General features: G+C 37.6%; 1 protein-coding gene across 1 annotated transcript; it reads right to left on the bottom strand.

Moving 5' to 3' along the window:
- Window positions 1-4,402: 4,402 nt before the first annotated feature.
- LOC143850515 (uncharacterized) lies at window positions 4,403-12,436 on the bottom strand. Its single transcript, XM_077359758.1, has 8 exons — window positions 11,772-12,436; window positions 9,370-11,729; window positions 9,065-9,273; window positions 7,125-7,447; window positions 6,656-6,986; window positions 6,381-6,435; window positions 5,850-5,976; window positions 4,403-4,556 (listed from the first exon to the last, which is right to left on the bottom strand). The coding sequence occupies exons 1-8, from the start codon at window positions 12,434-12,436 to the stop codon at window positions 4,403-4,405; spliced, it is 4,224 nt and encodes a 1,407-aa protein (XP_077215873.1).
- Between the last annotated feature and the right edge of the window lie 8,963 nt (window positions 12,437-21,399).

A 21,399-nucleotide genomic window follows, 5' to 3' on the forward strand; every position in this document is an offset into this window, starting at 1 on the left:
ACATGGGCTAAATCATAGATTAAACTGTGCATAAACAGGGCTGAAATGAGGAACTTTTATGGCTGAAATGAAGGCGGACTCAAACAGGGGTTCATACAAAGGTTAATACAAACAAGTTATTTCTATTTGAAAAATGACATCATTATAGCCCTCCCAAAATTGTTCAAATTCAAATCTGTCATATGGTATCCAACAGAATTACCAAATGACTCTCATCATTAAAAAAAAAATTCTCAAAATACACTCAGAATGAGTAGACATAAAACCCAATTTACAAGCCAAATTTAAAATAAAACAGGGTGGGGCTATACATTTATCAAAATATGGCTGAACTACAATCATTTCCCAATGACTAATAAGTACATTAAAAAAAATGCATATGACCAGCCATGATTGTGCTGGCATCAATGTCTAATAGCTGAAATTTACATCATAATTATTTACTCATTTAGATTAGGTACCAGCTGGTTCAGATTTTTGTGCTCATTAACTCTAAGATATGAACTAACAGGTTTTAGATTTTTGAGGTAGCTGATTGCATGTTATGTAGTAGAGTTACAAGAACACATAACTATGGATCATTGAGGAGAAACCTACACTAGCATTCTTAGACTATGTGATATTCAATAATACATGGCAAGGTGAATAACCACCACTTTATCACAATTTCATACCCTCATACAATTGTAACAGACCTTATTTGACCAACCATACTGATCAAGCCTATATACTTAAACAGAGTAACACTACAGCGTAAAAATGTATTCACAGAAATCAAAAGGAATATCTCCAATTTCAAAGCTTTTAAGATCAAATAATTCTACCCAAGCTTTAAACTTACATGACTAGGAATTTAATAAATCAGTACCGCATGGAGAAATTCTTAAAGCATTATAAAGATGATGACTATGACATTTGTCAAGCAAGAATTGAGTGCAGAAACTTCATTCAAATGCATAGACTACTAAATTGCATATTTATATGATCATTCCATGGTATTAACACTCTCACAATAAATTCCACTTCTTAAATCTAATCAACCTGTAGCTGGAATATTAGCTCTAGATTCAACATGCAAGACAAAATTTCTAAACCTTATGATGATTAAACATGATTCCACACATATCAATAAATTCTTCATAGATATTCCATCAAAAGCTTCTTATCAGAACCTCTAATCAATTAGTTAAAAGAAATTTTTTTCATTTATCTGAATAGGAAATCACAAACAAATCACCACATCACTTTTCACACAGCCATGGCTAGGCAAATAAAAGCAAGGATTCACCAAAACTTTTCTCAGATACAGAACTTTATATCTGTCCATTTTCAATCTTTATTTTCTCAGTTGAGTTACACTTATACTTGTCATATTCATTAAAGAATATAAAACAATTCACGAATTCTTAGAGGTACAATCACCTCAAATACTTTTGACACCAGACAACTAAAAAAAAAATTATCTAATTTTCCAAAATCACGCCACAAATCATCTAATAATAAGAATAATTCATAGATTATCTGACTATTAACCAAAGTATTGTGTAAAATACCTTAAAATCTCAACAAATAGGTAGCTTTTCCTTCTTTCAGTTCAATCACCTCTGTTGAGAATCTAACTACTCCTTTTTGCAGAAAATGCTTGGATTTAATCTGATCTTCTCTATTTTTCTGATTCTTCTGAAATTCCTTCTTTTAAACCTCCGATTTTCTTAATCCTTTCTCACTTCCTCAAATCAATGATAAAGATCAGAGGTGAAACATATCTAGGGTTTAAAGGTGCAAGTTTAAAGCAAGAGGATCTAAAATCAAGAAACCTAGATCTACCGGAAATAGACAACAGACTTCTAATTAAAAAGAAATGAGTTCGGCCGGAGAAGAAGAAGATAATCAGAGTTAAGATTTAGGGGAAAATGAGTTAGAGTTTTGGCTCAGATCTGCTATTTGGACGCTTTGATTGATAGAAGGATGAAAAGAAATAAAGAGAAAACAGATTTGAAACGAAGCAAAGCAAGAGAGAAAGAAAATGAGGTCAGAATTCCGATCTACTCACCGGAGAAGACGATCGGAAGATGGGGGTTAGGGTTAGGGTTTGGAAAAACCTAGATCCGTTTTCTCTCTCTTATTCTCTCACTCTTTCTCTCTCTAAGTTTGCAACAAAAAAATTCTCGATCTGGAAAATGAGGGTTAGATTCACATTTTATAGTTTTTTTTTTTTTTGGAATTTTGATATTGGCACCCTATTTTGATGAGCGCACAAACGCGCGAATCTGACCGGATAATGCACCCCTCATTTTTGATATCTGCACAAACTTGCCTTGTTCGTAGTGCAATTTTTCATCAGAAATTTTTGAAATTTTGCAGAGAGATTCTTGGGGTCCTAATCCGCCCTAGGGACGAATTTGGGTCACCAGATCATATATTTTCTTGGGTTTTAATCAAATCAAGTGCAAGAGGGGGTTCGGTCAAAATGGGGTGTCTACAGATGCCCCTCTTTGGTAGAGTGTGTTTGTCACACGAATGCCAAAGCCGAACAGATAACACATTTTGAACGACCCAAAATAACAAAAAGTAAAGCAAATTTTTGGGTTTTTGTTTTAAAATGGTATTCACAAAGATAAAACAGCAAAATGACTTTGTAATAAAGCTCAAAATTTACAAACATTGGGAGATAGTCTCTCACCAACTCTTGACATCTAAAATGAGATATCCTCTCTCTAATACTTGAACTCAACAGACTATATCGATCAACAAAGACCTTTTTGAAAACAAACAAGCACAAAACACTCTCTTTTTTTTTTATATTGGAAACCAAAACTTTAACTAAATATGAAATGAAACACTTAAAGAATAAAATTGTACTTCAAACACACAATTGTATCGATGAATAAGGGTTTTTGCGGACAATCAGACTAAATATTGCTCAGTCAATTGCCAAAAATGATATCATTAAAAGGGATGAACAAGTCTAAACGATCAGACCAAATACTGCTTGGTCAGTCGTCAAAACTAGCTCAAAACAAAAGGGCGATAACTACACAGACCATTGCTGAAAATCCATCTGTTTAGCCATCCAGATGATCCTGATTCCTCTCTTTCAAGGTAGCGGATCATCCAAGATTGATATGGTCCTGCGAAAAGGGTTCCATATAAATCCACGCAGATATACCTGACTCCCAATCTCAGTAGGTAGCGGTACATTGCGAAGTGACAATTAGACAGGCCAAAATTTGGCATTTCACTGCTAAATGTCACAGGCGAAGAAGAAAAGACCAGACTCCAAACACACGGAGCTCAATTTCACTGGTAGTTTCTTACTTCTAAAAACTCTTCATGATTAAAGAAAAGCCCAGACTCCAAACATTCGGAGCTGCTTCACTGGAAATTCCTTTAAGAAGAAATCATTTTCAAATGATGAGAGAAAATGCTAAACTCCAAAACACAGAGCCATTGGCGATTTCTTTTGAAACTTTCTCAAATGGCGAGGGAAAAGGATCAAACTCCAAATCACGGAGCCATTGGCAGGAATATATTTTTTATTTTTATTATTTTTTTTAAATCTTTCAAATGGTAAAAGAAAAGACCAAACTCCAAATTAAGGAGCCATTGGCGAAAATAATTTTTAAATCTTTCAAATGGTGAAAGAAAAGACCAATCTTCAAATTACAGAGCCATTGGCGAAAACATTTTTTTACAAAATGATGAAAGAAAAATACCATACTCCAAATCACAGAGCCAATGGCAAACATTTATAAGATGATAAAAGAAAAATGCCAAACTCCAAATCACAGAGCTAATGGCGAAAATAAAATTCATTGAAATGATTGAAGAAATGATCAACTTTGATCGATTTCATCAGATAAATAAATCATTCCTACCTGAGAATGATTGAAAATGCATGATCTTCGCTGAAGACAAAACTCAAGCAAGGAGGAAGAAATCTTCGGGTATTGACCCTTAAAAATAATTGAAAAGAAATCTGCTGGAATTTGAAAATTGCAGAAGTGAATTCTAGACTCCGCTGGGAGTAAAGATTTTCTAAAAACTTGACTCAGAAAGAAAACAATTTGATTGAAGAGCTTGAACCAGAAGAGTGTATTCAAGTTCCTCTATTCTCTGTTTGATGAGAATTGCTATCTCAAATATCATTGTTTGATTGACATCTTTTATGACATAAGTCATAAAAGATGCCCCTAGTATGATTACTTCCATGACAAAATTCATCGGAGAGCAATAATAGAGGGATCAAAAGGATAAGCAGAAAGCTTTCATTAACGAACTCTTGAGGTTACACAGTTTTTCTCAAGAACACATGGGTTTACAAAATTTTCTCATGTACAAGAAATTGGTTCTACTCAGAAATTCTCTTCATCTCTCCCAGCATCTGATACTTCAAATGGTTTCAAGAGCTTGCCACGTTCTGAACTTTGCTCTGCTTTGCATTATAAACAAGAGGCACGGATTCTCTTCTTTCCCTCCATTTTACCACCCCGGCTTTGGGAGGACATTGACTAAACAAGACCTCAAAACATGAGCTCGACTCTACAAAATAAAGACTTTGACAAGCGACAAACGAGGACTTTGACAAAAACACAAGACACGAACACTAAGAGAGACCGAATCTGCTTCTTAGCCTGATAAAATATTTTAAGATGGTAAAAGTCTACCACTCTTAGATTCTTTTGGTTACCATGTTTAAAGGTGTTTCATTCCTTTTTTTTTGGTATTTCTGTCATGGTTATTATCCCTTTAGATTGCTTAGTTTCAACCTCCTTAACTCAAAGAATACCAGAGAAAGCTTTGCTGGCGCTTACTCAAACATTGGAGTGATGCCAAAGAAAAATGAAATTCTAGCTGGCTCTTTGAAGCTCCGTCCTCTCCGCATGAAGTCACTGCCATGACCAAATCGCCTTTCTAGGTTTTCGATTTGGCGGACCGTATACCTTATATTTTGCATGGACTGTTTGCCCTTGCAGATTTTCCATCCCGCAGGCTCAGCACCCTGATTTTTGCCTAAGCCGCCCTTTCGGGTTGTCAGCTTAGCGGGTGAATGACCTTAACTTTTGCCTAGACTGCCCTTGCGGGTTTTCAGTCTAGTGGGTCTAAGACTCCATCATTTTTCTTTCTTTCTGTTTCTCTACAAACCTGGGCCTAAAATACACCAGAAAGACTTTAAGGTAGACTTAGGTTCAAGCAGGATAAACTTTGGTTCGATTGCATGTATTTTAAACCGAATCTGGACCCTCCAGACTGCCTACGTATCCCTGAAGAAATGGGAATCGGGTTTGCGTAGTTCGCTCATTTGGGTTTCAAGAATTATTATTTTCAAAATGTTACGAAAGATATGACCGAACCTGAATTAATCAGGCTACCTACGTACCCTTAAAAGGGATCAGGTCATAACGTAGTTCAGGTTCAATATCTTTTATGACGCAAGTCATAAAAGATGCCCTTGGTTTGAGTTTGTCAAAGAAATGGAATATTATTATTTTTTTTTATTGGCCCAAAGGGTTTGCAAATGGTTTTAAACATATAGGTTGTTGGCTCAAAGCTCAAATCGATCAAAGATGGCTTTCTGGTGTACTCAAGCGTAATACTTCTTTAATTGATCCAGGTTTGTAGGTTCATTTAATTTTTCTCCACTTTCATCGAGGAGTCTTACGGCTTTTCCAGGCAGGACTTCATCAACGATGTAAGGACCAGACCAATTTGGCCTGAATTTCCCTCGAGGATCAAATACCGGTGCCCTATAGGACTTTAAAACAATATCTCCAGGCTTCAAATCTCGAACCTTGACCTTCTTGTTAAAGGCTCTTTCGATTCTTCTTTGATACCCTTGGATGTGATACAAGGCTCTCAGCCTCTTTTCGTCTATCATTTGCAGCTCATGGTATCTGGCTTTTGCCCATTCAGACTCCGGCAAGTCAGCTTCCACCATCACTCTTAAGGATGGGATTCTCAACTCAACAGGGAGGACTGCTTCCATTCCGTACACTAAAGAATACGGAGTTACACCTGTTGAAGACCTGATCGATGTCCGATAAGCCCACAAAGCATGTGGCAGCTTATTCGACCAATCTTTATATGTCTCAGTCATCTTACTGATAATGACTTTGATATTTTTGTTCGCTGCCTCTACAGCACCATTTGTTTGAGGTCTGTAAGGAGATGACTTGTGATGTCTTATCTTGAATTCTTCACATAGGTGTAACACCTCTTTCTTGAATTGCGACCCATTATCTGAAATCAACTCGTGAGGTACTCCATATCTGCAAATAATGTTGGTGAGGATAAACTTCGCAACTGTGTTCGAAGTGATGGAAGCATACGAAGCGGCTTCAATCCATTTCGTAAAATAGTCAATTGCGACCAGAATGTACTCATGCCCTCTTGAAGACCTCGGATAAACTTTTCCAATGATATCAATCCCCCATACTGAAAATGGCCATGGTGAAGTCAAAGAATGTAACTCCGACGGAGGAACATGAATGAGATTCGCATAAACTTGGCACTTATGACATTTCTTCACAAAGGCAAAGCAATTTGTTTCCATTGTGGGCCAATAAAATCCAAGTCTTAAAATCTTTCTAGATAACATCTTGCCATTCATATGCGGTCCACAAACTCCCTCATGAGTCTGCTCAATAAGCTCCACAGCTTTGTCTTCATCAACACATAAAAGTTGAATTCCGTCAAAAGATCGCCTATACAGCTCTTCACCACAAATGATGAAATTGGTAGCTAGTCTCTGAAGAGTTTTCCTCTCTTTGCTTGAAGCTTCAGGAGGATGACCTTTGCCAGAAATGAAGTTCTTGATATCCGTATACCATGGTTTCCCATCCGGACATCTCGCCAATATTTCTATCGCATTCACATGCGCAGGAGTCCACTGCAATCTGACAGCTAACGGCTGAACCTCCATAGTTGCAGAGATGTCTAGCATCGAAGCCAAAGTTGCCAAAGCATCAGCAAAATGGTTTCTGGTTCTAGACAAGTGAGTAAAAGTGATATTCTTGAATTTTTTAACCAGAGATTCCAAATATGCGTTATAAGGGATCAATTTATCCTCCCGAGTTTTCCATTGCCCGTTAGTTTGACAAATAATGAGCATTGAGTCCCCAAACACATCTATGTCTTGAACTTGAAGAGCTAAAGCTGCCTCGAGTCCTGCTATACAAGCTTCATATTCTGCCATGTTGTTCGTGCATTCAAACTGTAACTTAATGGATATAGGGATATACTCTTTCTTTGGAGATATCAACATTGCACCCACTCCTCGACCTTGGTTATTGACTGCTCCGTCAAAATACATCAACCATTTGGTACTTGGAGTTTCTTCTTCAATATCCATTATCTCTTCATCAGGAAACTCAGTTTTCAGGAAAACATTCTCCTCTGTAGGAGAATCAGCCAGCTGCTCAGCTATAACCCTTCCTTTGATGGACTTCTGAGTGACATGAATGATGTCAAACTCAGATAACAATAACAACCACCTTGCGGTTCTTCCAGTAAGGGCGGGTTTCTCAAACAAGTACTTCAACGGATCCATCCGTGAAAGTAAAAGAACCTTGTTTGACAACAGATAGTGTCTAAGCCTTTGAGTAGCCCAAACCAATGCTAGACAAGTTTTCTCCAAAACGGAGTACTTTATCTCATATTCCAGCATCTTCTTACTGATATAATAGATAGGCTTTTCCCGCTTAGACTCTGGATCTTTCTGAGCAAGCATACAACCCATTGCAGTGTTTGTAATCGACAAATACATCAACAAGGGTTGGCCCTGAATGACGGGTGATAAGACAGGAGGCAAAGATAAACATTGCTTAACTTTTTCAAACGCTTCCTGACATTCATCATTCCACTTCTTTGAGGAATTCTTCTTTAAAAGCTTGAAAATTGGTTCACATGTCATAGTTAAATGAGATATGAACCTTCTCAAGTATTGAATTTTCCCAAGAAAACCTCTGATCTGCTTTTCTGTCTTAGGTGGTTCCATTTCCTTGATTGCCTTGATCTTTTGAGGATCCACCTCAATTCCCCTTTCACTGACCATAAATCCAAGGAGTTTTCCTGATGTAACTCCAAATACACACTTGTTTGGATTCAGGCGAAGCTGATATTTCCTGATTCTTTCAAAGAATTTTCTCAAGGCAACTGTATGCTCTGGTCTAGTCTTTGCTTTAACGATCATGTCATCTACATAGACTTCGACTTCTTTGTGAATCATATCATGAAGAAGAGTAGTTGCAGCCCTCTGGTACTTACCACCAGCATTCTTTAAACCAAACGGCATTACTCTGTAGCAGTATGTACCCCACTGAGTAATGAATGCTGTTTTCATCATGTCCTCAGGTGCCATCTTGATCTGGTTATATCCCGAGAACCCATCCATAAAGGATAACAGAGCATGTCCAGCAGTATTATCTACCAAGAGATCAATGTTTGGCAACGGGAAATCATCTTTTGGACTTGCTTTGTTCAGGTCCCGAAAATCAACACACATTCGAACCTTCCCATCCTTTTTGGGCACTGGTACTACATTAGCGAGCCATTCAGGGTATTCGACCACTTGAATGAATTTCACCTCTAGAAGTTTCTTGACTTCTTCATAAACTTTCAACTCCCATTCTGTCTTGAGTTTTCGGAGTTTCTGCTTCTTCGGCTTGATGCCAGGGATTAAAGGTAATCGATGCTGAACAATCTCCTCATTCAATCCCGGCATGTCATCGTAAGACCAAGCGAAAACCTCCTTGAACTCTTTAAGTAAGGCGATTAATTCTTCGCGCTCTTCAGGAGATAAAGTTTTGCCAATCTTTATTTCCCGAATCAAAGTTTCATCACCTATATTAACGGTTTCAACTTCCTCTTCGAGTGGTTTTGCTCGGCGACTCCCCTCCTGTTGAATCAGATGTTTGATTTCAGGGGGAGGTTCGTCAGCATCCTCATCAGAGGGGGAGTCTTGATTATTATTATTATCAGATTTTAAAGCAGATTCAGTAGAAGAAATAGAAACAGGAAAGTACAATGAAGAGTCTTTTATTTCATTGAAAGTTGAATTGAATACATCAGATGATGAATAGCCCACATCAGGCTTTACAGACTCTGGAATTGTATTTACAAACTTAGAAATAGACATGTTGACATCAGTGTCAACATACTCAGAAATATGTACATGAGAAACATCAAGTACATCAGTAGAAATATCTTCAAACTCGACCTCACTAGCAGGAGACACACCACCGACTCCAAGGGTTGACTTGACCTCTACAGTACCTGCATCAAAAGAAGAGTTAGAAATGACAGACTTTGTATCTAACTTGGAAACAGACTCATACTTAGACACAACTGACTCTTTTAGAGAAGTATGACTATACTGAAAGGTAACCTGAGGTAGGGCCTGAGAGGTCCAGTTAGTCAAAGGTCCCTCTGCCGGGGTGATAAGATGTGTCGGATTCAGAATTATTGTGCTCTTGTCAATAACAGCTACAATCTGTGACCCGTCCTCAAAAAGTGAGTTCATAAATTCTGGCACCATATAGTCAGCCCAATCTGTCTCTGACTCTATCTCTGCGATCTGTACACTTACTAACTCATTTTTTGGTAGCTCGAGGTCAAAGAAAATTTCAAACCCTGGCAACCTTTGCCCAGTCGACTCATCAACCCAAGCCTCAGCGAAACCGCAGAATGGAACATCTGCTCCCTCCTTGCAAAAATGACCATTCATTGTCAAATTCAGAGGTCCCATAGGCAAGTCTAAGCCACGGCGACGACACTCGGCCCACTTCAGCATATAACGCTTCATCTCTATGATCTCTTTCTTGGTGGGTTCGTATCCTAGCCCGAACAGGCCATTGAAGGTCTTGAGCATTGGGAACTCAATCATCCCTTGATGATATTTGCCCAACCCGGCCCCTGGCATATATCCTTGTTTGCGAATTATCTTGACAACTTTGGAATTGGTACTACTTAGGAAGAAGATCTCTTCATTCATCGCCTCCTCCATAGTGATAGCAGTCACCTCCAGTGAAAAGCCGGTTAAGCTTATATCGTCTGTTTTGTGAACAACCAACTCTTGGGAAATTTGACCTATTTCCAAATCAGGGTCGCCTTTCACAGTGACCACCCTGTTATTACGAACAAACTTCAACTTTTGATGCAGCGTGGATGGTATGACCCCAACCCTGTGCAACCATGGGCGACCAAGTAGCAACAAGAAAGATGCCTTGATATCGAGGACTTGGAATTCTATTTCAAATTCCTCACCCCCTATTTGGATTTCGGTGACCAAAGTCCCGATGACATCACGACGGGTTCCATCGTATGCTAGAATGCCTTGCTCAGAGGGGACAAAATTCTCTGGCCCGAATCCAAGGGTAGTTGCTGTGCTCAATGGGCAAACATTCAGAGCAGACCCATTGTCTACTAATACCTCTGGAATTTTCTTCTTATTGCAAATTAAAGTGATTTTGAGAGATTTAGTATGGTCTCTACCCTCGGGAGGAAGGTCTTCATCTGTGAAAGACAAAACCTTAGATGTTCTGGCCGGAGTGACCAGGCTCACCAACTCATCAGGTGTAACATCAACAGATACTTGTGCAGCATTTAACTCCTTGAGTATTACTTTCCTGTGTTTGGAAGAAGACATGAGCAGACCCCATATGGAAATATTGGCTTGGGTTTTCTTTAACTGTTTCAACAAATTATCATCCTCCTCCTCCACAATGGGCTTATTCAGCCTCTGATTTCCTGCAGCCCTTGCTATTTCTGCTGGATTCTCTGCACTCAACTCTGGAGGCTTGAATACACGACCACCCCTTGTGACGTGTTGAAGTTCATCACACTGGTCATCGAGGAACAACAAATCATCATCCTCGATTCTTAAAACATATGGTTTTTTGTTCATCTGCTCTTCTTTAACATCTTCACAATGAAGTATATAAGATCGAGAAGAAGACTCTGCAAAATCACCATCAGCCAGGGAAAGGACATAAGGCTTTTCCCTCATCAATTCTTCGATCTCCTCATCATCCAACCTCAGCACATAGGGTTTATCGGATGTTATAGCACAAATGAGAGTTGACGGGTCAAGAAGAGGTTCATTGACAAAAATAGCATTGGTGACAGGCGGAGGAATAGCACGATGATTTGGGAGGGGGTTTTGAGTAGTACTTGGCCTCTCCACTTCCAAATCTTTATTATCTATCATTTTCTGAATAGCATATTTCAGAGCCAGGCATCTTTCTGTCAGATGACCTGAATTTCGATGATATTCGCAGTATTGGTCTAATCTCCAATACTTAGGCAATGGATCTCGTACGGGTCTGATATCAGGAAGCTTTATCTTCTTATCCCTAATCAATTTTTTCAAAATAATAGGGTAGGAATAAGGAAGCGGATCAAATTGCTTAGGTGCCTGCCTCTCTGCCGGTCTTGACACCTCAGTTACTGCTCTTGCCACTGGTCTGACATAGTTCACACTATTCACCTCTTTCTGTATAACCATTGGCCGCTTGCCCTCTCTGACTTCGGATGACGATGGTCTAGCCCTTAGACCTTTGCCGATGGCATCCTCAGTTTGTGTTCCCGTCTGAATCAAATGATCGAAATTAGGATAATGCTGGGGCGCCATGAAATGGAAATATTGAGTGGACAAACTCTTGACCACCAACTTTATCTTATCCTTTTCCGATAACCTCTGATTTAACTGGGCAGATTTGCGCCTCCAGCGCCTGATAAATGAGGTAAAGGTCTCTTGAGGACCTTGCTTCAACTGCTTGAGGTCTCTCTTTGTAACCTCTATCCCTTCTTCCATTGAAAATTGCTCAATAAGTTGGTCAGAGATGTCTTCCATGGTTCTGACCTCATCCGGTTTCAGTCTTAGGAACCATTTCTTTGCTATCTCTACCAGAGAAATAGGAAATAGCTGGGCCATCTGCTCATGATTCAGGCCATATTGTTGTGAGAGGATGATAAACCACCTTATATGGTTCCGAGGACATCCTGTCCCGTCATACTTATCGTAATCTGGGACTTTGAAGTTATCTGGTCCCATCATCAACTCAGAGACATCAAATTTCTTCGGGCCTTGAACTTTCATGTGTTCCATCTCTTGAGCTAATTTCCCAAACTTCTTAGACATTTCTCTCTCAAATTTCTCATACATTTCTTTCTCCTTATTGATCCTAGGGATACAGTAATCTTCAGCGTATTGTTCATCATCCATGTCAACTTCTAATGGCGAGATAGTGAGTCTATTCAACTCTAGAGTTGCAACACGAGGAGGTTGATGAAACGTTGGTCCTCCTCTTGAAGTAGAAGCCTTATCACTAATCTGGGTCTTCATGTGAGTCATTTCTTCCTTCATACTCGCCATGTCACGAGTAAGGCCTATTAACATCTTCTGGATAGCTATCATAGGATCAGTGGGATCTGCCATTGAGACCGAGGTGGGTTGGATGGGTGAGCGTATTTCTTGAAAATGAGACACAGATAACGCTGGAGAAGTAAATGAAACAGGCGACAAAGATTGTCTACTCAGCCTGAAATCAGAAGACTGACGGGACCAGGTTGGTTTTGGAAAGGTAATTTTCTTTGGAGCAATGGTTGCTCAGTCAAGAATCCTGGAAATGGAAGTATAAACACTAGATTAAAACGAATGATAAATGAGATAAAATATTCCGATCAAATAGTGATAAGAGAAACAGAAACCCACTTTCATTTAATGAAATTCAAATTGTGATTACAATTGACGAAAATAGTAATCTCTAATTACAACCGGATAAGCAAACTGACAATAATAAGAAATACAGAAATCAAGATAACAAAATGATATAGATTCTCAAGGTCCTTCAATTCGAGCTCTCCTGCTTGCGGGCTCTTCCAATATTTCTCCACTACGGATTTTAGATACCAAGGAAAATCTTCTCCCTATATTTTTGTTTCCCCAAGCAGCCACAATAGATCTAATGAGATCAGGAGTGAGGTTTTCGCAAAGAGGAGGGACTATGGTTCCAGGAGGACATGGAATTCCCGTAATCTGATGGAGAAATCGCATGGGTGCATAAAAGGAAGATTTCTCAGTACCCATGAGGTAAACAAATGTATGCGGGTGGGTGCTAGTGAAAACTTGGAAGCATGAATGACTCACCCAACAAAACTGGTTCCCATCTACATGCTGTAACCAATTGCGCCATTCATCAATGGACTGAGGTTGATTGGCTATTGGTGACCTCTTTTGTAAACTATTCAAAAATGAAACTGTGGATGCTCTGCCGTGTCTAACGGATACGTGCGTGAAAGTTCAAGACCTGATTAAGCTTTTTTCTAAAAACGTCGATCCTACCAATTCCCGTTTTCAAAATTGTCGACGTAGTGCTTTAATCTTTATGGTCTTCGCACGACACGTTCTTCGCAGAAACTCCCATGTTGCATCTATGACCCTACTGGGAGTAGTAGATCAGATCAATGAAGGAAGGAATCCAATCCCCACCATGTTAGCAGAGACCTTCTTGGGACTGGAACTTATTGCTTCCCAAGAGGTCAAAAACAATTTCTATGGGTGTGTCAAATTGTTATATGTCTGGCTTAGTGAAAAACTTCAAATTCTTCAGCGACAAAACCAAAATCCGTATACCCTGAAGAATTTCCATACATGGAACTATTCATAGTATCCAAAAAGTTACTGTCTGTACCTTAGTTTAACTCACAAATTCCCTATTAATTTGACTTTTCTCCTTGAGTTCTTGTGCTGTATTTGTGTATGGGGAAGCTTACTGTCAAAGTAGTGACTACATAAGCTAGCTTTCAGTTCCTAGTGGAAGAAAACGGTCACCCGAAGAACAATCCTTTTTTGCACTTGACAAGAGAGAGAGAGAGAGGAGGAAGAATGGTAAGAGGGTACCCGTGAAACCCTAGAAATAAATCAGTTTTGTTTACTTCAACTCTTAAAAGATTAACATCGATATGCAAAACCTGATAAAAAGAAGTCCCCAAATCATCCATCAGATAGCTTATTTTATTTTTATATCTGAGGTATCCCTCAGATAGCTTATTTGAGCTAGCGACTAGAAATAGGGCATCAACCCATCTTGTTTGAGTCATCCAACTCTAAACCCGGACCGTTAACAAAAGACATCAATTTTTTTTTCTTAAAAAAAACTCAATTAAAAGCTTACTAAAGAGTCTAACAAGAGGATTTGACATAATAACCAAAAATAAAAACAAACTAAGAATAAGATGAAAAGCCGCCAAGGCCACACGGCCACACCAATTACTCTATCTTCGCTCTTGCACACCCCTTTTAATTCTCGATTTCCTCATTAGCATTTATCTCAATGTCATCAATTGTAGCAAAACCTGTGGGGAATTTTTGGTGTTAGTTCAAAGAACTATATAGATTCATTCAGTAATAAACATACACACTTAAACAACTTTTGAATTTAAAGCATACAACTGAATTCATTAGGTGTGCACGTAACAACAATTATCTCTAATGAAAGCCTGAAACATTAACAGGGATCATGCTATGGCATTTAAACAATGTGAAACAATTATTCCAGCAAGGCAAACAACGTTTTACAAGTAAGAAACTTATGTTTGTTATTATTATTTGTGATGCATGAGACGACTCATCCAAGACAATCAAGCTCCCTTAGCTTACTGTCCCGCCCCTAATACGTTCCACTACCCTCGTCTACAGGTAGTGGGCATGAGGGACTTTTTACGACGTGCTTAATAGCCACTTCGGCTCCTGACATCATGGTCTAAGAGGATGCATTTACCGCGAAGGGGGTGCGCTAAAACCCAAGGCCGGTACGGAATTTCATTATTCCTGGACGACTCATACCTCCGCCCAATCCACCAAATCATATTTCTCAATGCCATTTATTTCATTTATTTATTACCAGTTTTTCTGGTATGTCATACATTTCCAATATCCTTAAGATATTCATTAACAATTTTCTTGCTTTCAAAGTATTTTCCTTTAACAAGGAATCATAGCATTCCATCATTTGTGAACATCTCATTATTTATGGGCATAGCATCATTATTAAATTGATTGCATGCTACTAATATGGAAAAACATGAGAGGAAAATATATATCATTTAACAACAATTATGTATACAAGTCATTATCAGTTTTTCTGGTATGTCATACATTTCCAATATCCTTAAGATATTCATTAACAATTTTCTTGCTTTCAAAGTATTTTCCTTTAACAAGGAATCATAGCATTCCATCATTTGTGAACATCTCATTATTTATGGGCATAGCATCATTATTAAATTGATTGCATGCTACTAATATGGAAAAACATGAGAGGAAAATATATATCATTTAACAACAGTTATGTATACAAGTCATTATCATGAACCACTAAGAATCTTCATTGCATACGATTAAATTAATCATTGTCCAAGAGTGTGAGTTTAGAGTATCGTCACCTACCTATTATTTGTGATGTGAGAGAGTGAGAAATCCTTAATGTCAGAGTCAAATGTGCTACCAAATCTGAAACAAAAATCATATACGCACAATAAGTTTCCCGTTAAATTATACTTTAACTCGACCCTAGGATAGTTGGAGAGTCATAACTTTTTAGGTTTTGTTCTTTAAATTCTATTCCCAAAGATTTCCGTGTCATACATCTAAAAGATACACTCATGGGTATTAATACCTATGCGTAATTCATATACTGATCAGATTCTAAATTATTTGTATCATATATATATATATATATATGTATATATATGTTTGTATGTATATATGTACTTGGGCAAAGATCATGTCTGGGGTCGTTTTTAACAAAAAGACAAGTACGAACAATTTATACAAACAATAGGTCTTTCTTCGAAAGAAAAATAATTATATGATTTATCAAGCATATCTCCTACAGGCTGATTTTTGAAGGACATGATTTTTACATCAAATAAATCACACTGTTTGGAAGAAAAACAGTTGCTATTTCATATTCAAGTCACACACACACTTTGATATATACTTAACCCAACTCAACAAAGCCTTTGTCCCAAGCTATTTGGGGTCGGCTAAATGAATCTTTTAGAAAAAATTCACGAAGAGGATCTACCCGGCTCTAATCCTGGTTCTAGTTGGGTTCTTCTACGTGGATCATTTTCTTCCATTCTATCCTATCCAAGGTTCTGTTCTTTCCTCACTGTTTCTACTCATGTTATTTTCGGTCTTTCCTCATTTTCTTCCATTGTTTCCTACATACTTTGATATATGTAGGAAACAATTCTTTAGTATATATATATATATATATATATATATATATATATATAGCATGCGAATGAAGAAATTTGTGGAAAACCAAAGCTTCTATTATATTTATATCATATGTATATAGTAATGCAAGTAGGGACCCCTGGTCCCCAATGTAATTTTCATAGTATCAATGAAATTGTCAATTTTCAAAAAAAATATCATAAGTATATATATATATATATATATATATATATATATATATATATATATAAATCTGATTTTAAAAGAACATCTTTACTACACGATACTCATTATAGGCATGCTGATTTTATGGGAAAACAGCTATGGCTTAATATAGGACACACATGATTTGATTTTTATAAAAAAAATCATATATATATATATATATACACACACACACACACACACTATGGATCATGCGCATGAATTGTGTTCCAAGAAAATCATCTTTTACATATAAAGATCATAAGAAAATCTTGATTTGAAGGAAAAACAGCTTTGAACCCTAATTCGAAAGAGATTTAACGAAATAAAAAATCAAACACCATAAATCACAAGCAAAAACACATAGAGAAAGATTTTAGGCACTAAGATCAATCCCTATTCTCCTTTTCCTTTTCTTTTCTTCTTTTTTCTCTCTTCTTTCTCTCTCCCTGTCTCGGTTTTTTTGACGTGCACAAGTACGGTTGCAAAATCCCATGTTTTGGGTTTTTAATAGCTAATGAGTTTTGTGCTTAAAGTGGGTTTCCCAATTAGATTTAATGTTAAAGGTTAGTTTCTTAATCCAAGTCTTCTACAATTAGCAAGAGTCCATCTTTATTAAACTCTCTATGGGTGTACTTATCAAATTTAACAAGTAAACTAAAGTTTTTAAATAAAAATAAAACCCAAAAGTTGCCTAATAAGACAAAACTCGTAACTATGCCTAACCCTGGCAGAAAAAGGGTTATAACTTGCTCAAATCACGTCCGAATCACTGAATCTTGGAGCTTCAAGAGAATGATTCGGAGTTCTTGCGTAGTAGAACCATGCAGTACTAGACACAAGATAGATCCAAAGAACAAGGCTTTTTTCGAATAAGCCAATTCATTTGGGCCCGTTAGATAGGTATTCGAAAATACCCATCTACTGGGACCAAAATCATGTCGAACGGACAAGATTTGATGTCCCAAAAATTGGTTATACTAAAAAAAATGAAAATACACTGTGATTTTTTGTCTGGGGATCTCCGGTCCAGATTTAATTAAGGTTATTAACCTTTTAGGCCCGTGTGGGGCCGGGTCTTTACAATTCCATAGGACCTAACATGGATAGGGTGTTCCTAAAAAATAGATACAATCATCCTAACCATTCGCTTTGTAGAGGCACAAAATGGACCATTTTATATCTGTCCCGTTTAAACCTCCACAAATCAAGGGTTAGCGTCATCCTGTGGACATTATTTTTTAGGAAGACCCTATCTATGTTAGGTCCTATGGAATCAATACCTAGCATCACCCAAACGACATAGGCACCTACCCTATTTCCGAGCGTAGCTCAAATAAGCTATCTGAGGGATACATCAGATAATTTTATCTAATATTATATATATATATATATATTTAAATTTTTTATTTTATTTAATAAAAATTACCGAATCCACGGATCTTACTTTTTGGGGTTTGCCGAATCTGACACCTCGAATCCGTGTCGGATCCCAACATGCGAATCTGAATCCATGCAACATATATTGTAAGCATCATCAATCAACTTTTCTAGCACTTCACAAGGAAAATGGTACTTTATGGTGATCTTGTTGATGACTCAGCTTTCAAAGCACACCCTTCATGTGCTGTGACTACCGTCCTTCTTGGGTACGGTACCAACAAAGTAGGCACGACACACTCACACAAATTGATGCTTTCATCAATATACTCCTTGTCAATCAAATCTTCTACTTGCCTCCACCATTCTTCATCTTCTTTAGGCGACATCTGGTATTATTGCTTGTCTGGAAACAAGACATCGAGATTGAGATCCATTTTATGCTATATATCTCACCGTAGGTAAACCCAATTGCAATCCATTTGGAAATACACCTGAAAACTCTTCCACGATGGGCTTAGCATACTCCGAAACACTAGAAACGCCATCACCACTTTTTGATTGCGTTTAATCACTAGAGCAAATACAACATCATTGCCTTTCAGGGATTGTTCGAACTCAAGGCGAGACAAAGCACCATACTTAAGGCACTTTCTAGTCACGTTTAAATGGCACTTATATGAACTTCTTTTGATATATTAGAATAAAGGATTCAATGATGATTTCTTAATTTGGAACAGCATTATAATTTGTTTGAACGTCTTTCATTGCCAAGATATTCCATCAATTTTCTTAGTATCCGAAATACCTTTTTAGATTGTTGCAAGTGGTTCTTCCGGGCAATTCCACTAGTTGATAAGCCCCTCTTGTTTGGGTTGCTCCTGTTACTTCGAGATGTCAATATAATTGATTGAACTTGACTGACTCACTGGGTCTACTACTTTCAGAACTGGAGCTGTTTGTGCTAGAGATTGTCAGCCATTTTTTTGTGATTTCATTGTACTCTCTTTTTCAAAATATGGCGTATAGTTGAGAGATCAATCACTGTTCACTTATTGGCAGTTCCAATGAGGATGTGAGTTTAGTGTGTGGCACATCCTTGGAGGTTTTCTGCTAAATGATCTGGGGAAAATAAAGACATGAATATTGCACTGAAGGGGGCATTTATGAAACTTAAACAGTTATGAAAAACATGTTTTTAAATGAAAAAAATCAAGTGACATGGAATTTATGGTCTATTTTTATCTAATTTTGATGTGCAAAGTTGGTGGATGTTAAAAGTTCTGAAATGGATGCTGGTGGACGTTAAAGGACACTACTATTTTTATCTATTTCGAGAAGCTTGATATCTTGCTATGGAAGAACAAAGAAACTTATAAAGATTATACCCATTTCTGAACTAGTTTTACACTTTTGCTGGATATAGCCTATACTCTGTAGCAAATTTCATCAGAATCCATTTCAGAAGCTTTTTGAGAAACAAAGGAATTCATAAAATTAATAGCATTTTCGTTTTAGTTCAATTAATTGAAGAAGAAAATGTTTTTTCTTGGAAATGCAAGAAGTGTTTGAAGGTTTCATATGGTACTTGAATTGAAAAAAAAATGATAATACACAAACATGTTGTATCTTAAACTGTGATTCTGATTTTGAAATCTAAATATCTTGGTAAGAAACGGATGAATTTATGCCAGTCTTCTACTATTTTATCTGTCATAGAATTCCAAATTTGAGCCTTCTGAATAGGCCACCCTTCCATTGTCTTATACTTAAACTTCTACCATGATTTAGCCAATGCACTTTGCTCACATTGAAGAACACAACTACTATATTATGACATGTGCATTTAATAGAAACGGGTTCAACCTGATAAACAGAGATGTTCTATCATGGATGTAAAATATATAAGCTGTTCTCCATTGTTGGAAGAGAAAATCCACAAAATTCAAATACTAAAACTCTCCTTTTAAAGAGGGTGAAAGTGTGTACCATTTGGATCATAGTTTTAAATCTACACGGTCATTTTCGACTGCCCAGTCGACTCTCTATTTCTATGACCGTGTTCTTGTTCGAGTCAATCTTTTGCCCTACAAATTAAATTAAAACTTCTTTCAGTCTCTCGAGTTATGACCAGGTCAATCAGTGCATCAACTGGGTACTCGACTGCTTGACTAGATTTACTTTGGCAATGTTTTGACTCTCATGTGCATTTTAAAACACTGGTTTGAATTGTTCTTAGCAAAGATATTGTTTCCCTTTATCGATTTCCTTGTGTAACTGATGTGGACTATGTCCCCGATCAAAGTGATTGGGTATTGGTAGCATAGGTAGTGATAGTACTTTTTGTTATAGCGGGGGCATTCTTGTAATTTTGTTAATAATAGTGTAGCAATTAGGGGCTACTATGGTAATTATAGAGAATAATCGAGGGGAAATTGTAGTGACATTTTATTATAATATGGAATAGGAAAGAAGTGAATTGTACAAAGAAGAGGACCACAAAGGAAAGGCACATACTCTTCAAGCATGACACAAGCCCACTTGGGGACCACTTGTGTAACTAACCACCCATGTGATTGGGTGATAAGTGTCGTTGGGACCACTTACAAGTGGCAACCAAGGAGGATATAATCTCTCTCATTATGCCAAGTGTCCTAGGGACCACAAGAAAGAAGAGGACAAGTTTCAACACTTATTTGGCTACTAGTCCAACCCTCTCCCCATAAGGGTCTACTTTCCCACTCTATTTTACTAGTAGGTCGAAGTAGTTAGTTGATCTTTCTTTGAATTCTCCTAGTAAAGCTTAGGAAATCAACTAACAAATATCGAATAGGTTATTCTCAGAAATGCTAAGCTGGAAATTCCCGTGTGGATACCTCGTAGATTATAGATCCAACTAGATCTTAGATCTGGCTAGATCTGCAGTCAATATAAGTTTTCTGCCACTGTTGCATTCAAGAGTGACTCCACTCAATAAGTTCCCCACTGGGAAACTGGTTAGCTTCTAGAATTATAGCAAAACCTATTGATCATTTCGCTTCAACAGTTCATCTCTGTAAACTAGTTAAAGCCAAAGATCTCAGCCACTGAAGTACCTTAATTCACTGATCCAGAGACTGAAGATAGATGATCTGTTTTCTTTAACAAGTTACTGTAACTTCCATCAGCTTCATCATTAAGCGTTGTTCAAAATCTGACAAAACTCGTCTACAACTTTTCTCCTTTCTGTTAGTTTGATTTTCGTGTGCCTCTCAATTATTAGCCTACCAGGATCAGTGTCAAGAAGAATTGAATCTTTTGAAACCTGCAACAACCTTACTATTTGAACTTCAAATAGTTTGTGAATCCTTAATCTGATCTGGTTGAGATCTGTTGGAAACCTGTGTTGATCCTGGTGTCATCGGTTGATCTAGAGTTTTCACCGATAACTTCTCAACTATCCTTCCTTGAGTTGCTTGCTTGTTCCTTTCCTACCTGAACCACATCAGCCAAGACCTTGTGTCAGTTATAGAAGCAACAAGTCTGGCTCAAGCATCTTCTATTCCTACATCTGAAGTTGATATCACATA

This window comes from Tasmannia lanceolata, unplaced genomic scaffold (genome assembly GCF_043159265.1).
Source record: "Tasmannia lanceolata isolate RefF3 unplaced genomic scaffold, GAP_Taslan_0.1 ptg000018l, whole genome shotgun sequence".
Lineage (NCBI taxonomy): Eukaryota > Viridiplantae > Streptophyta > Magnoliopsida > Canellales > Winteraceae > Tasmannia > Tasmannia lanceolata.

What these genes read in the sequence shown, in the direction of transcription:
- LOC143850515 (XM_077359758.1), bottom strand. Translation starts at nt 12,436, where the DNA reads ATGGCAGATCCCACTGATCCTATGATAGCTATCCAGAAGATGTTAATA. An exon ending in ACAAAGAGAGACCTCAAGCA is followed by an intron (nt 11,730 to 11,771) that starts GTTGAAGCAAGG and finishes CTCATTTATCAG; the next exon opens with GCGCTGGAGGCGCAAATCTG. An exon ending in AGGTCTTCAAGAGGGCATGA is followed by an intron (nt 5,977 to 6,380) that starts GTACATTCTGGT and finishes GAATGGAAGCAG; the next exon opens with TCCTCCCTGTTGAGTTGAGA.